The 15,761-nt window shown below is 40.8% G+C and overlaps 1 protein-coding gene across 1 annotated transcript in view; it reads left to right on the top strand.

Moving 5' to 3' along the window:
- Window positions 1–3,400: 3,400 nt before the first annotated feature.
- The window catches only part of nrbf2b (nuclear receptor binding factor 2b), a 30,846-nt gene continuing 18,485 nt past the window's right edge, over window positions 3,401–15,761 (top strand). The window contains exons 1-2 of the mRNA XM_072239193.1: window positions 3,401–3,657; window positions 13,718–13,802. Coding sequence (XP_072095294.1) covers window positions 3,628–3,657; window positions 13,718–13,802 — 115 coding nt within the window. The 5' untranslated portion in view covers window positions 3,401–3,627. The remainder of the gene's footprint in view (window positions 3,658–13,717; window positions 13,803–15,761) is intronic.

Raw genomic sequence — 15,761 nt, 5'->3', positions numbered from 1 at the left:
TTACAACAAACACCATATTTCAAAAGTACTTTGACAATTAAGTATTTTGGAACAACCCAGGGACATGGAAATTATAGATGCGAGTTTTTCTTTGCTGCATCTAATTCTTGTATTAATATATGCTTTGATTATATTTCCCTTAAATGCATTCTTTATCTTCATTTCAATCATTTATTGAGATACCAAATTTTATCTTCAACGGTGAGCGGAGAGGTTACTACTATATAATAACAAAGTAAAAGGACTAGAGTAGACCATTCAGCCCTTCACACTTGTCCTACCATTCACTCAGATTATGATTGTGTTCCATTATTTCCATTATCACTTGATTCCATTAGCACCCAAAAATCTGTTAATCTGGTTCTTGAATACACTGTGTATAGCGAATCCTTGATGCACTAAAGTCCAAAAGTCTTTTCATCCTTGAGTGTACTTAAAGATCAGAAAATTATGATTTGGGATCAGAAAATTCCAAAAATTCTAAACCCTTGGGAAAACAATTTCTTTTCATTTCTGCCTTAAATGGGGAAACACTTCACCATGACACAATGTCACCTTATACAGAACACTACAGCTTAACACAGGCCCTTCAGCCTATGATGTTGGGCTGACCTCTTAACCTACTCTAAGACCAGTCTAACCCTTCCCTCCTACATAGCCGAGCAACACACACAAAATGCTGGAGGAACCCAGCAGGCCAGGCAGCATCTAAGAAAAGAGTACAGTCAGCATTTCGGGCCAAAACCCCTCGGCAGTCCTTTGGATTTTCAGCATCTGCTGACTTTCTCTTGTTTGTGATTGGACCTCCTATAATGCCTCCATTTTTCTATCATCCATATGTCTATGTAGGTGTTTCTTAAATGCTCCTAATGTACCTGCCTCTACCACCACTCCTGGCAGGGCATTTCATGCACCCACCACTCTGTGTAAAAACAAATAAATAAATAACCTCCGCCATCCCCCTTTACTTTCCTCCATTCACTTTAATATTATGCGCCCTTGTATTAGCCATTCTGCCCTGGGAAAGTCAATGACTGTCCACTTGACCTATGTTTCTTACCATCTTGTACACCTCTATCAAGTCATCTCTCATCCTCCTTTTCTCCAGACAGAAGAGCCCTAGCTCACTCAACTTGCTCTCATAACACAAAACCTTTGTGCACCAGATGCAGTAATAGACAATAGGTGCAGGAGTAGGCCAGTCAGCCCTTCGAGCCAGCTCCACCATTCACTGCGATCATGGCTGATCATCCACAATCAGTACCCTTTTCCTGCCTTCTCCCTATATCCCTTCACTCTGCTATCTTTTAAGAGCTCTATCTAACTCTTTCTTGAAAGAATCCAGAGAATTGGCCTCCACTGCCTTCTGAGGCACAGCATTCTACAGAACCACAACCCTCTGTGTGGAAAAAGTTTTTCCTCAGCTCCATTCTAAATTGTCTACCCCTTATTCTTAAACTGTGGCCTCTGGTTCTGGACTCCCCCCAACATCAGGAACATGTTTCCTGCCTCTAGCGTGTCCAATCCCTTAATAATCATATATGTTTCAATCAGATCCCCTCTCATCCTTCTAAATTCCAGTGTATACAACTCCAGTCGCTCCAATCTTTCAACATATGACAGTCCCGCCATCCCGGGAATTAACCTCGTGAACCTACGCTGCACTCCCTCAACAGCAAGAATGTCCTTCCTCAAATTTGGAGACCAAAACTATACACAATACTCCAGGTGTGGTCTCACCAGGGCCCTGTACAATGCAGAAGGACCTCTTTGCTCCTATACTCAACTCCCCTTGTTATGAAGGCCAAGATAAAACATCATCATAGTGTTTCAGTAACGTCACCTCATTCTTGAAACTCTTAAACATACAGGTCAATCTGCTTCAGTAAAGCCATGTACTGCTGATACTGCTTCAGGAGTATTGTGTACAGCAATGGTCTTCCTATTTAAGGATGATAATATAGGGCGACCAGGGTAGTTGGTGGTTAGCGTGATGCTGCTACAACTCAGTGTTGGAGTTCCAAGTTTATTTCCAATGCTCCCTAAAGAGGTTTTTTTCACATCCTTCCTATACATGTGACCCGGCTGGTGGTATAGTGGCATCAGTGTTGGACTTCAGGACGAAAGGTTCCGAGTTCACAGAAGGCAATGGCAAACCACTGCTGTAACTTGCCTCGTACACGGTTCCCCACCACGTTGGAAAGGTGTGGAGGGAAATCGTCCGCTAACCGGAGAAACTCCGGATGCGACGTACCTTTCCTTTTCCTATACGTGCATGGGTTTCCTCCTGATGCTCCGGTTTTCTTCCACAGGTTAGGGTTAAATTCGTGGGGTGCTGGGAGGTGCAGCTCATTGGACTGGAAGAGCCTGTTCTGTGCTGCATCTCCGAGTAAATATACTGGAAGCAGTTCAGAGAAGGTCTACTGGAGTAATACCTGGGGTACGCAGATCTTGAAAAAAGACTTCCAGTTACATTCGTGACTTAAGTTTGGAAGAATGAGGGGATTTGATTTAAGTACATAAAATCCCAATGGACTTGACAGGATGAGTGTGGAAAGTATGTTTCTTCTTGCGGTGGAATCTAGAACTAGAAAGTCACTGTTTAAAAATAGGAAGTAGCCCAGTTAATGCAGAAAGCAGGCAAGGCAATTTTTCCCCTCACGACCATGAGCCATTCCAACCCTCTTCTGCAGAGTGTTTGAATATCTTATGTCAGAGAGGTACTTGATGAGCAAGGGGATAAAAAGTGTATTTATTAAGAAACAGCACAGAATATGCCCTTCCAGCCTTTTGACCGCACCACCCAGCAATCTCCCAATTTAATCCTAGCCTAAGCACGGAACAATTTACATTTACATTGAGCAATTACCCTGCCAACCCATAGGTCTGAGGACAGTGCGAGGAAACCGGTCACGGGGCCGAGTACAAGCTCCTTACAGTCATCGGCAGGAATTGAACCGAGTCGCTTGTACTGTAAAGTGTTGTACTAACCACGGCACTACCGTGCAGTAAATGAAAATGTGATACTGAAATTACCATCGGACCAACCAGCTGTGGTGCAGTTTGTTCAGCATCTTCCCATTCGGTTCACACAACATGGAGACCTGTTCTCTGCACAACTGATCATGCAGCGCTTTGGTGGTCCCTATTGTAAGGTATTTCTTTACAAAACCTAAATACGGCAGAGACTAGCTAAAAATCAAAAGAAGAATGTGCGCGTATTATTCGGCACGCCAGATATTGCGTTTCAGTTACCTATGGCTGTGCAAGGCCCACCACCCGGCATACCGCCGCCGCCGCTTCTTCTCCAGCCGCTCCGTAACCACGGCAACGAGGTCGGTTCTCGCGGAATCTCGTGGCATTCGCGAGAGGAGGAGGGGGGAGGAAGGTCCAAGGTCACGGAGTTTATCGACGCAACAGGGGCCGCTGTGCTGTCGTCAGCGGAGCCGGGGGACGGGAGGGAGGGGGCGAGCTGAGCGCGGCTCCCTCCGCTCGGAGGGAGAAGCAGCTGGCCCAGCTCGGCCCGGCCCGGCTGATGCCGTCCCTCAGCTCTGTGAGTGCAGCCTGACGGCGGCCGGGCTGAGCCGAGCCCGACGACTCGGATGCGGCGGAGTGAGGAGGAACCCAATGGACGTTATGGAAAGCCCACTGAACCTGGTGAGTGATCACTGGCTTTGCCGGTGGGGACACGGGCCCTGCTGCCGGTCGGATCATGGGGCCACCTATCTCTGTCCAGCCGCCGCGTCTCGGAATTGGAGGCAGTGGGACATGTCCATCTCTACCCTCCTGTGGTGTGTCACCTTCCTGTGGGCCCCTTTGCTTTCCGGGTTTGTGCCCAACTGGATATTGTTGTTTAGCCTGTCAGTGTCCTCGCCCTGTTTGTAAACGAACAAGATTAAAATAAAGCACTGCATTCACATACCACTTTTCAGAACACCGGCAAGTATTTACAACCCATCGAGTACTTTGCGAGTGTTACGCTTGAGAACCAGAACAACCAGTTTATACACAGTAAGAACCCACAAACAGCAGTTTGATGACTAGATTTGTGTTTCAGTGAAGTTGGTTGAAAAATAAATATTGACCGTGTCTGGGGAGTAAAGCTTCCTTACTGTTCTTCAACAGTACTAAAATATTTCATTCCACGTCAATATCTGATCTGAAAATGACACTCCTAGTAACAACAATCCCAGTCCTGCTCTGGAGTGAAGGTTTAGATTTTAAGTCTTTGGGCATGGACCCAAATCCAGGTCCTGTAAACCTGTAAACTCTGTGTTACCAAAGAGCCTGTTTGATAAGCCAAGCACTTCGACTTGTTAGGGGGTGGAAGGGGAGTTGATTGGGATTTGAGAGGGAACAGGAGTAGTGTAGCAGGTGCTGCTTACCAGTGCCTTTGCACTGTTTCAAAAGTCCTAATTTCAGTGCTGTGACCCTATGATGCAAAAATGTGTTGAAACATTTCTTTACTAATTAAATAATTGCAATTATATGCATATGTCAGAGATTTTTGCATCCTACCTCACAACTGGTGGCGAGCGTGGGAGATAATATAGGTTGGAGTCTGCCATTGATTTTCTTCATGACTTTTTTAATATAGCGGAATTTAGCTAATTGCATCTACTTTTATATTGTGGTGACTGGGTGAACTTCCACATCCATGGAAGAAATGGCTTGGCTAACCTTTAGAAATAAAGGTTTAAAGTTACAGTTTAAAAATACTGGGAAGTCATATGGTAGTACATTGAATTAAATATAAAATCAGCTTAATTGTGTAATGTTATTCATTCAGAATATAACCTCAGATACCATGGGGAGGGGAGGGCGAGGGAGGGAACGTCAACTCAGACCATGAGAGGCCTGCGTCAGGCATTTTCATGCCTTACAAGGGGCAGATTGGAAGTCTGTGTGGGATGCCACTCCTCGCACAGACACTAGAGCAATGTGTGGTTAAGTGCCTTGCTCAAGGACACAAACACGCTGCCACAGCTGAGGCTCAAACTAACGTCCTTCAGATCACTAGGCAAACGCCTTAACCACTTGGCCATGTGCCCATAATACATCATGACACCATGATAAATATAGTACTTCCTGGTTTAATTTAAGAACACATTGTTTTTAACTATTTTGCTTGTTATGCAGGTGTTTTTATTATCGATATATTTACAATATATGAACAAAATTATTGAAGTTATTATCTCAGTTCAGTACATTGCAATGGATACCAAATCTTGGAGGCTGATGTTTTCTTTTAATTTCTAGAATTTCTCCATGTATTTAGCTCTGGTGGTGTTTCAGTTTTGTAGGTTAAAGCAGATGAACTCTTGTTCAGTTCCAAAAATCATTTTAAAATTCAGCTGATTAAACTTCATGGTGACTAACCACTCATTGTGCATTCAGCTTTGGTTCAGTAATCATCTTGCCTATGTCAGGAAGTGATCGCTTAAAATCAGACTGCAATGATTTGAAAATGCAAATTAGGATGCCACCATAGAATATCATTAAAGGGATGATTCGTGGAGAAGTCGGCTTTTGGTTGAGACATTTGACCAGTAGCTGGTCTGCTTCTCTGGGTGAACCTAAAAGATTCCAGGAGTCTAGAAGAGGGAGTTTTGTCAATGCTAATATTTATCTCTCAAATTTATTACTATAATTCCCTTTCTAGCATTTCTCTAGATGCAAATGTTTTAGGAGTTCTTCTGTTGTGAAAGCCAATGTGTAAATGTTTGTCAGTTATTTCATATGAAAGCAAACAGGTATAGGTCCTAAAGAAGGGTCTTGGCCTGAAACATCAAAACATTTCCATAGGTGCTACCTGACCTGCTGAGTTCCTCCAGCATTTTGTGTGTGTGTTGCTCTGGATCTCCAGCCTCTGCAGAATCTCTTGTGTTAGGTATTTTACATGCAGTAACAACCATTTCCATGTTTTTCATTAAAAATTGTATTGGTTGCAAAGTGTTTCATAAAGATGCTCGAATAATTGAAATAAACATCAATTTAGGATTGGTGCTGGGGGAAGGCACTAAAGACTATATAGGAGAAAGGAATGACAGGAAGTGAAAAACTTCAGTGATTGAAGCTAAGCAGTCAAGTTGTAGAGTATAACTGGGGCTTGGATAACAAGTATTTAGGATTCAAGGAATACTGTAACTGATTTTCCCCTAGCTTGAAACCTAAGATTCTTTTTTGTCCATAATTTTGTATCAAGCGGAAGATGACCCAACACATGGTTCAAGGCTAAAGATGGTGGTAAAGTCCCATTGGATTATACCTTGGAAGCTGATACTATGTCAAAGAGAAGTTGGAATTTATATAGTTACTGTTAATTGCATTGATAGTTATTTACTTTTGAATTGTTATAAATTAATGCTCCAGTGAAAGGCCCTGGCATTTTGTTACTTATAAAATACAAGTTGTTGTTTGAAGGGGGGAAGAAAATGTTGTCCAACATATCTGAGAAAACTCCCCTGTTTTACAGCAGGCTTGTATTGTGGAAAGTTTTCCACCCAAGATTTCAAGCAGGGCCTCAGATTGATGAATTCAGTCAAGACAGTCAACAGGGTTGCAGTTTAAAAACATGTCTTACATTATTTATAGAAAAACATGATTTAATTGATTCTAAATAATGAAGCACTAAGCCACTTGTTTTCCTAAGTCAATGCCCAAAGGTGTTGAATCTGTTTTGATTTTGTAGAGACATATGCTGCAAGTTTGTTCTTGAAGGTAATACAGTGTTAGCATACGGAATACTAATTTTCATATTTCAGCTTCCCTTTTGGGCATTCTTTGACACAGGAATGTTAGGTAAGGGGACAAAGTACTATCCATTAGCTACTATAAAGTGAAAGCAAAAAGTCACTTTTTATCAATGTTATGATTTAAAATTCATTTTGCCACGTGAAACAAGACCAAGTTTCAGAATCAGTTTGCACCATGTTCATGTGATCTCTTTCAACCCCCTCAGTCCATCTCTATCATACATCCCCCAACTATCCACAAAAGTTAGTGGCAGGTGGCTGTTTTTTTGGGATGTGGATTCCTGTGATTAGAGGTGTTTCACAGAGATTGGTGCTAGGTCCCTTGCTATTTCTAATCTGGGTGATTGATTTGGATGTGGATGTAGAAGGCATGATAAGCAAGTTCTTGGATGAGCCAAAGATTGGTGGAGAAGTCAACAGTGAGACCCTTCAGGTCTTGGCCTGAAATGTTAACTGATTATTCCCCTCAAGGTGCTGCCTGACCTGTTGATTTCTTCCAGCATTGGCTGTGTTGCTATGGATTTCCAGCATCTGTAAAATCTCTTGCGTTTAAGATTCTAATGTGGTTTGATGCCAGTTGATTTTTTTTTATAACTCTTGTGAAGTTGCCTGAGATCTTTCTGTATGCAGAATACTCTCTGTAAGTGCTAGTTGTTTGCTTGTGAACTAATAATGGTGTACCTCAGTTAAAGTCTGGGAGAATCGTATGCATATGAATGCAAAATTCCTCAGTACACTTACATTTATCGCACAACGTAAAAAAAATATATTTTAACACCTGTCACAAAGTTTGTCAAATATTATGCCATTATAACATATGACCACAATCTAATTTGCAAAATAGTATCTATTGCAAGCAGAAGAGTTCTAAAAACAGCTTTTCAAGAATGCATTTGTGAATTGGCAGGGATACTAGTAGTTGACTCACTGAAGAGACTCTGCAGTAATTCTTGTTTTTATAAATTTCCTGACATTTAAAATGTTTCCTCCCAAAAAAAAAGTTTGCACCAAACAAACCTGAAAAAATAATGTAGAGAGTCACTAGTATGGAAATGAAGATGAAAACTGCAACACCAAATCATCTAATAGTGATGGTAACTTTTAAAAATCTGCCCTCTTCCTCATTTTTTTTGCCATTTTCCATTGCCAAATTTTAAACATTTGCCACTTCCTACTGCTATTTTATTCCTTTGCTTTTTACAAAAACCTGCATTGTTTCATGCCTCTACCACATACTATGTGGTAGCAGTTTCACTGAATTACTCATATTTCAACATCACTGCGTTTTCTTCCTTGTATATTTGTTCACTCTCTTTTCCTCACTTTCCTAATTTGTTTGCCTTTCTCCCCTTGTCCCAGCAGAAAGCCCAGAGAGCAGGAAGAAGCAAGCTGCTTAAATGATGTGGGTTGGGTGAGTGTGGGATTAAAAGTGGAAGAGATGGAAATGAGCACTAGAACACTAAACAGTGTTCAGATAGATGTGCTACTAGGGAGCACGGAGGAGCAAACACTTTGGTGGAGTTGTTTGACCTAGCAAGCACGTTGTTTTTTTTCATACGAGAAAATCTGCAGATGCTGGAAGTCCGAGCAACACACACAAAATGCTCGAGGAACGCAGCAGGCCAGGTAGCATCTATGGAAAAAAAAACTAGTCTCTGTTTCGGGCAGAAACCCTTCAGCAGGTAACCCTTTGTTGGTTTTTCCATTCCTTTGCAAGGTCCATCCCACAGCTGGAGAAATGGCAGCAAAAGAAACATTTTTTTTTGCTTAGTTATTTCTAGTGTTCTTTATGAAAGCAGTTCAAATTGTATAATAGTGAGATAGGCATTATCACCTGTACAAAATCTTAACCAGAGTCAGAATGTCTGTGTAAGAAGAGTGTATACAAACTTGTATTTCATGTCAGACACAAACATTAAATATTGAGTGACCTTCACTATATAGAGATAAGAGCCTTGAGGTTTATATCAGATAAGATTAGGTGCTGAGTTGACAAAGGACCCTTCTCCAGTTATGTTAAATTAACAGGTAGTTAGACCATCAAAAACAATTTTATTTTATTTCATATTTGTTTGTTTCCAAGGCACTGACTTAGAATCAGGAACATGAAAAACGATGCACGTCATTTGCTGAAGTGTCTGTCTCTGACAATCAGACTTAACTTATGGAGATTAAAACTGCTACCCGTTCACTTGTTAAAGTAAATAATTTATTGGGTTGAGGTGAGGAGTCAGTGTTGTGCTAAATATACACATGAATCTGTTTTGCTTGTCAGAACTTTTTAGAACATAAAACGTTATGTACTCCATCCTATGATATTGTGCCAATCTATATAAATACATTTATCTACTCTATGATCAGTCTGACCCTTCCCTCCTACATAACCATCCAGTTTTCTTACATCTGTGTGCCCATGTAAGAGTCTCTTCAATATCCCTATCACCACCCCAGCAGCGTGTTCCAGGCACCCAACACTACGTCTGACATCTCCCCGTAACTTTTCACCACTTATCTTCAAAATCATCTGATATTGGCCATTGCCGCCCTGGGAAAAAGGTGCTGGCTGTCCACTGTATGCTTCTCGTAATCGTGTACACCTCTGTCAAGTATTTTGTCCTCTTTTGCTCCAAAGAGGAAAACCCTAGCTCAGTCAACCCTTCTCATAAGACATAGTTTCTAGTCCAGGTGAATGCCCTCTGCACCCTCTCTAAAGATCCCACATAATGAGGCAACCAAAACTGGACACTATACTCCGAGAAACCAAAGTTTTATAGAGCTGCATCATAACCATGTGGCACTTGTACTCAGTCTTACAACTAATGAAGGCCAGCACACCCTATGCCTTCCTAACAACCCTACCAACTTGCAAGGCAAATTTTGGGGACCTATAGACTTGGACCCCAAGATCCCTTTTTTCCTCCTTAAGAACATAAGAAATAGGAGCAGGAGTCGGCCATCTGGCCTGTCGAGCCTGCTCTGCCATTCAGTAAGATTATGGTTGATCTGGCTGTGGACTCGTCTCCACCTACCTGCCTTTTCCTCATAACCCTTAATTCCCCTACGACACAAAAATCTATCCAACCTTGTCTTAAATATATTTACTGAGGTAGCCTCCACACTGCTTCGAAACTTGCCATTAACCTTGCACCCTGCCTTCAAGTTTGATTGTCCAAAGTGAGTCACTTCACGCTTTTCCAGATGGACTCCATCTGCCATTTCTCCACCCAGCTCAGCATCCTGTCAATATCCTGTTAGCCCTCCACACTATCCACAATGCCAACATTCATATTGTCTACAAACTTACTAACCCACCCTTCCAGGTCCTCATCCAAGTTCAAGTCTATTGTTCAATTTGAGTTTAATTGAATGTCATCTGACTATACACATATACAACCAAATGAAACAACATTCCTCTGGACTTGGTGCACCCAAAAACATGTATCACACACAGCATGTAAAGAAAAATATTACAACAAATAAGTTCATAAATATAATTCAAAATGCAGTTAGTACACAGTGCAGGTAAACAGTAAAAAGTAATCCAAACAACAGGAATTCTGCAGATGCTGGAAATTCAAGCAACACACATCAAAGTTGCTGGTGAACGCAGCAGGCCAGGCAGCATCTCTAGGAAGAGGTGCAGTCGACATTTCAGGCCGAGACCCTTCGTCAGGACTAACTGAAGGAAGAGTGAGTAAGGGATTTGAAAGTTGGAGGGGGAGGGGGAGATCCAAAATGATAGGAGAAGACAGGAGGGGGAGGGATGGAGCCAAGAGCTGGACAGGTGATAGGCAAAAGGGGATACGAGAGGATCATGGGACAGGAGGTCCGGGAAGAAGGACAAGGGGGTGGGGACCCAGAGGATGGGCAAGAGGTATATTCAAAGGGACAGAGGGAGAAAAAGGAGAGTGAGAGAAAGAATGTGTGCATAAAAATAAGTAACAGATGGGGTACGAGGGGGAGGGGGACCCTAAAGTAATCCAAGTCATTTATAAAAATCAAAAAATAGGGGTCCCAGAACAGATCCCCAAGAAACACCTGTCGTCACCAACATCCAGGCAGAATATGCTCCATATTTTTGACTAAAATCTTGCATTTTAGTTTGTTACATATTGTGTAAGGATTACTTTCAGTCACATTTCCGTAAAACTGCCCCTCGACCATTACGCACATCCCTCTCCCTTCCTCCTCAGCTCCTTCCAAAACGAGGAATTATCTGACCTTGTGACCTCCATGCTGTAACCTAGCTGAAGTTGAGGCATTTTGTGAGGTGCAGTTGCAGGAAGTAAACCTACTGTCCTTGGAGCAGCTGGTTGGATATACCATTCTCCCCTCCGCTGACTGACAAAGCAAGATGGTAAAGGAAATGTACTTTTATCACATTGATCTGGATTGTGATCCTGCAGTAACTTTTCAGCAATTAGTTAAGAATCAATAACAGCGTGACTGCATCATATGTTCAGTTTTATTGTAGAGCACTGTAAAGTTCTGCAATTAATATATTAATTTATCTGTATGAGATTTCCACTAGCTTTTCTTGTGAACTATTGTTTAATGCCTGTATTTTGCATGCAGCAAAGTACAATCTGGCATGCTGTGTTATTGTAAACATGACGCAAGCACTTCACCTGTGAATCTTTTGGGGCTGTCTATTGTATTCAGTGCTCCCAAAGCTAAATTCTGACCTAAATTGGAAGACTGCTTTGTCGAGCAGCTCTGCTCCATCTGCCAAAAGCGGAACTTTCCAGTGGTCAACCATTGTAATTCCTATCCCCATTCCTGTTCCAACATGTCAGTCCATGGCCTCCTCTTCTGCCGCAAGAGACCCCTTTCATGCTGGAGAAGCAACACCTCCTATTCCATCTAGGTAGCCTCCAACTTGATGTTGATTTCCCCAGCTTACCAGTGTTTATTTTTCTTTTTTTTTCTTTTCTCCTTTTTCCCTTTTCTCCTTTTTCCCTCCCCCTTCCCTCCTCTTCTATTCCCCATTCTGGTGTCTTACCTCTTCTCCTCACCTGCCTGTCACCTCTTTCCCTTTCTCCTGTTGTGCACTGTCCTCTCCTATCAGATTCATTCCCATCCAGCCCTTTACCTTTTCCACCCACCTAGCTTCACCTATTATCTTTTAGCTTGTCTTCCTCCCCCTCCCCCACCTTTTTATTCTGGTGTCTCCTTCCTTCCTTTCCAGTTCCGATGAAGGGTCTCGGCCCAAAATGTCGACTGCTTATTCATTTCCATCGTTGCTGCCTGACCTACTGAGTTCCTCATTTTGTGTGTGTTGTAAACATGATATTCCAAATGTTGCACTGAGTCTACATTCTGAGCTATCGGGGGGAAAAGCCTTGCTACAGATAACACAAATAGTTATTGTTCTTTTTGGGCATGTGCACCTGAATTATCTAGCATGGTCTGGCTCGCCATGTTGTAATTATCTCACCCATTTACAGGTTAAAGGATAAAGAAAATACCTTAATAATGGTTCTAGACCTAATATTAAACCTTAGTTGTATCTATTTTTTTAATAAATGACAGACTTTCAAAAGTTTAGCTACCAGTGTGTTTTAGAACCAAGTATATTGTAACGTGCTCTGACATGATGGTGTGTTGCAGTTTATGTTTAATTTTCCAAATTCTCCCTGAGTCATTTGGTGTTTTTTGTTTATAATTTTACTTAAATTGTCCCGTATTTCAGTCTTGAATATCCCAAAATTATGAGCCCATCCTTAAAGTGCAGAATTATTGGTGAACAGAGCCACTTCTACTTGCACTTTCCAATTTTAAACTTATTTTTGTTGGCTGTCAGAGACGGACATATTGGTGATCTGCATGTATTTTTTCATTAAAGCATGCTGGGCTTATTGAAACTTCAATGATAACAGCAACTTCCCTTTGTATAGTCCCATTAATGCAGCAGAAATATCTCAAATACATGATCATACTAAAAAAAAACTGATCCCAAGTCATGAAAGGTTTATAGTAAGTTAAAGATTGGTCAGAAAAGCTTTAATGAGGATACTAAAGAGAAATTGGATATGACACTGGTTTGGAGAGGGAAAATGATAAAGTCCAGCATTTGAAAATTTCAGGAAAAAATCTGTGTCTTCAGGTAAGTATTTATTATAGTTGTGAAATAGATAATTGCAACTTGGCTTGAGGCCTACAATTGGTGCATATCATTAAATGTGAGATGATTACATTTGTGAATTACCAAGAGAGCAACTGAGACCCCAGGTATTTCAGTGGATTGTAAACCTGGCAGCAGTTAAATAGAAAGGGCCTTGGATGGATATGAGATGAGGATGGGATTAAGAGGGTTGAGATATTTCAGAACTTAAAACTATTTTAATTAACAAAGTGCAATTATATTTATGACTTGTTCAAGTCTTAACCTGAGGATTACCTATTGATCTGCCAGAGTGACCTGTACTGGCCAGAACCAAATACAGATTAATTTGTAATGTTAACTGTAAAGGGGCGTAATGTGGGAGCATTGGGATGTACTTTTAATTGAGAAATTTAAAGGCCAGCATTTTGAACATTTCAGAAATAAAATCAGTGTCTTTAAGGAAGCATTGATTATAGTGTGAAATAGATAATTGCAGTTTAGTCAGTAATTTGAAGGTAGTACAACAACAGCAGCTTCAGTGTGATGATCTACTATATCTGGAAATAGGACATTCCCCACTGAGGTCTTCATGTTGTTTGTGTTTTTGTCTTTTGTATGAGTTGCAGTGTGTTCAAGTGTTGTATGTTATTTTGTGAACTTGCTGCCAAGTCATTCTTCAGGGATCAATAAGTTAGGAGATGTAATGTCACGAGAAAGTTTATGCATTCACTCTCTTCACAGTCCTTGCCAGCAGAAATGATAAAACTGCTGAGTTCAGCTGCAGGGCAAGAGTCATCTTGATTTGAAATGACGTATGGTGCAAGTGTATCCTGCTCAGAAGTATTGTTTCTTTCAGGCTCACCAGCAAAGCAGAAAGGCGGAGCGTATGCTAGCAGCAGGAAAATATGCTGAAGCAATTGATTGTCATGGGAAGGCTGCAGGTTGGTGAATCTCTCCAGCATATGTAACTAAAAAGTTTTTCTGTAAAACATCTTTGGAAATTTTCGCATCTGAAAGCCTGTTCTTATTGTGGTTCAAATAATTTAGGAGACATTACACAATGTGATTTATCTTGGGCACTGTTTGACTATTTTATATACCTGGTGTAGTCTCCTTGCTGTAGTGTCTTCTAGTTTGGAATAGTATGAAATCAGTACCGAGCTGTCCTGGTGAAGATTCTCTAATGTAGTAAACTGTCCCAAGTTGCTTCACGGGAGTGTAATTCGACAGAGTTTGACACCAACTCACAGAGAAATGACTGAGGAGGAATTCCTAAGCTTGGAATATAAGCAATTACAATTATGGAGGGACATCACAAGGGTACAAGCAGAGAAGATAGAGTTATAAATAATTTATGAAGTGTTATAAATGAGGAGGAGGTTACAGAAAAGACTGAGTGTTGGCTGCCCATGCTATTAAGACAGGGATAACATGAGTGTGAATTAACATTAATTGAGATAAAAATCTTGGAGTTCAAGGTGAACTCAAATTTATGTGTTTGGAAGTGTGAAGCCTTCAGAGTAGTTATGGTACAGTCATGACTGTAGGTAGTAAAGTAATACATCGCAGAAGGGGGAAATTGAGCTCATTGTGCATATACCAAATTGTGCGTGTGGCAGATCCTTAGAGAGTTTTATCCAATTAGTCTGATTACCTACTCCTCAATACCCTGAAATTCAGAAAATTACTTTTTGAAAAATGTTCACACCCTTCCTTAAGGTAGTGTATTCCTTAAGGGGTTGTAAGCCCGCTGCATAAAAATATCTTCCTCGCTTCCCCTCTGGTTCTTTTGTCCTTGATCTTAAATCTGAAAAAAAAGTTCAATGCAAAGGATAAGATGTAGATCAGTTGAAAATATGGGTATAGAAATGGCAGCTGGAGCTCTGTCTAGACAAGTATGAGATATTGCATTTTGGTAAGTCAAATGTAAGAGGAAATTATACTGTAAATGTCAGGACGCTTAGAAGCACTGATGTACAGAAGGATTGTGGGGTGCAAGTCAATAGCTCACTGAAAGTGGCTACACAAGTGGATAAGGTGGAGAATGAGTACAGTGTAATTGCCTTCATTGGTTGGAGCGCTGAATTTAAAAGCTGACAATTCGTGCTGCACCTGTGTAAAACTTTAATTATGCCACATTTGGAATATTCCATTTTTCCATATGAAGGAGGCTGATTAGCCCGCCAAGTCTATGCCTGCTAGCATGTGTAGTTCTGGTCACTGCATAACTGGAAGGATGTGGAGGCTTTGGAGAGGATGCAGAAAAGATTCATCAGGATGTTAGGATTAGTGTTTTGGCTATAAGAAATTGGACAAATTTAGATTGTTTTCTCTGGAGAAAATATATAAAAATATGAGAGGTATGGTTAACATAGTCAGTCTTTCTTCCAGGGTGGAAATATCAGATACTAGAGATTGCTTTAAGGTGAGAAAGGGAACACTTCTTTTTCATTTTTAAATCTTTTTTATTAATTATTATTGAAAATCAACAAAGAAAAATACATCAAAATAATCAAGACAACATATCCATATGTAGAATAAGAGTTAAACTATCAACCAAACTGAACAGTATATCAATAATAATTAAAAACAAAATGTTAAAGCTTTTTTTATGGGGAAAAAAAGAAAGAAAGAAAAAAGAACCCCTACTAACTAAAACAAAAAAACCCCTAATAACAAAAAAAAGGGGGGGGGAAACCCATTTGGAGCACAAACCCGGAGCTATACGCCTTACAAGCTTCCATAAAAAAAGACATCAATCCGCCAACCAAATCCATTTACCCAAGCATCAGAAAAGGACCATCTTTATTAACTCAAATCAAATGATAGTAACGGACAAAAGAACCCCACCTTTTCTCGAAGTCAAATCTAGAATCAAAAGTTTGACTTCTAATTTTTTC

This window comes from Mobula birostris, chromosome 21 (genome assembly GCF_030028105.1).
Source record: "Mobula birostris isolate sMobBir1 chromosome 21, sMobBir1.hap1, whole genome shotgun sequence".
NCBI classification, from domain to species: domain Eukaryota; kingdom Metazoa; phylum Chordata; class Chondrichthyes; order Myliobatiformes; family Myliobatidae; genus Mobula; species Mobula birostris.
Note: the sequence above shows the minus strand (reverse complement) of the source record. Positions and strands in the feature narration are given on the sequence as shown.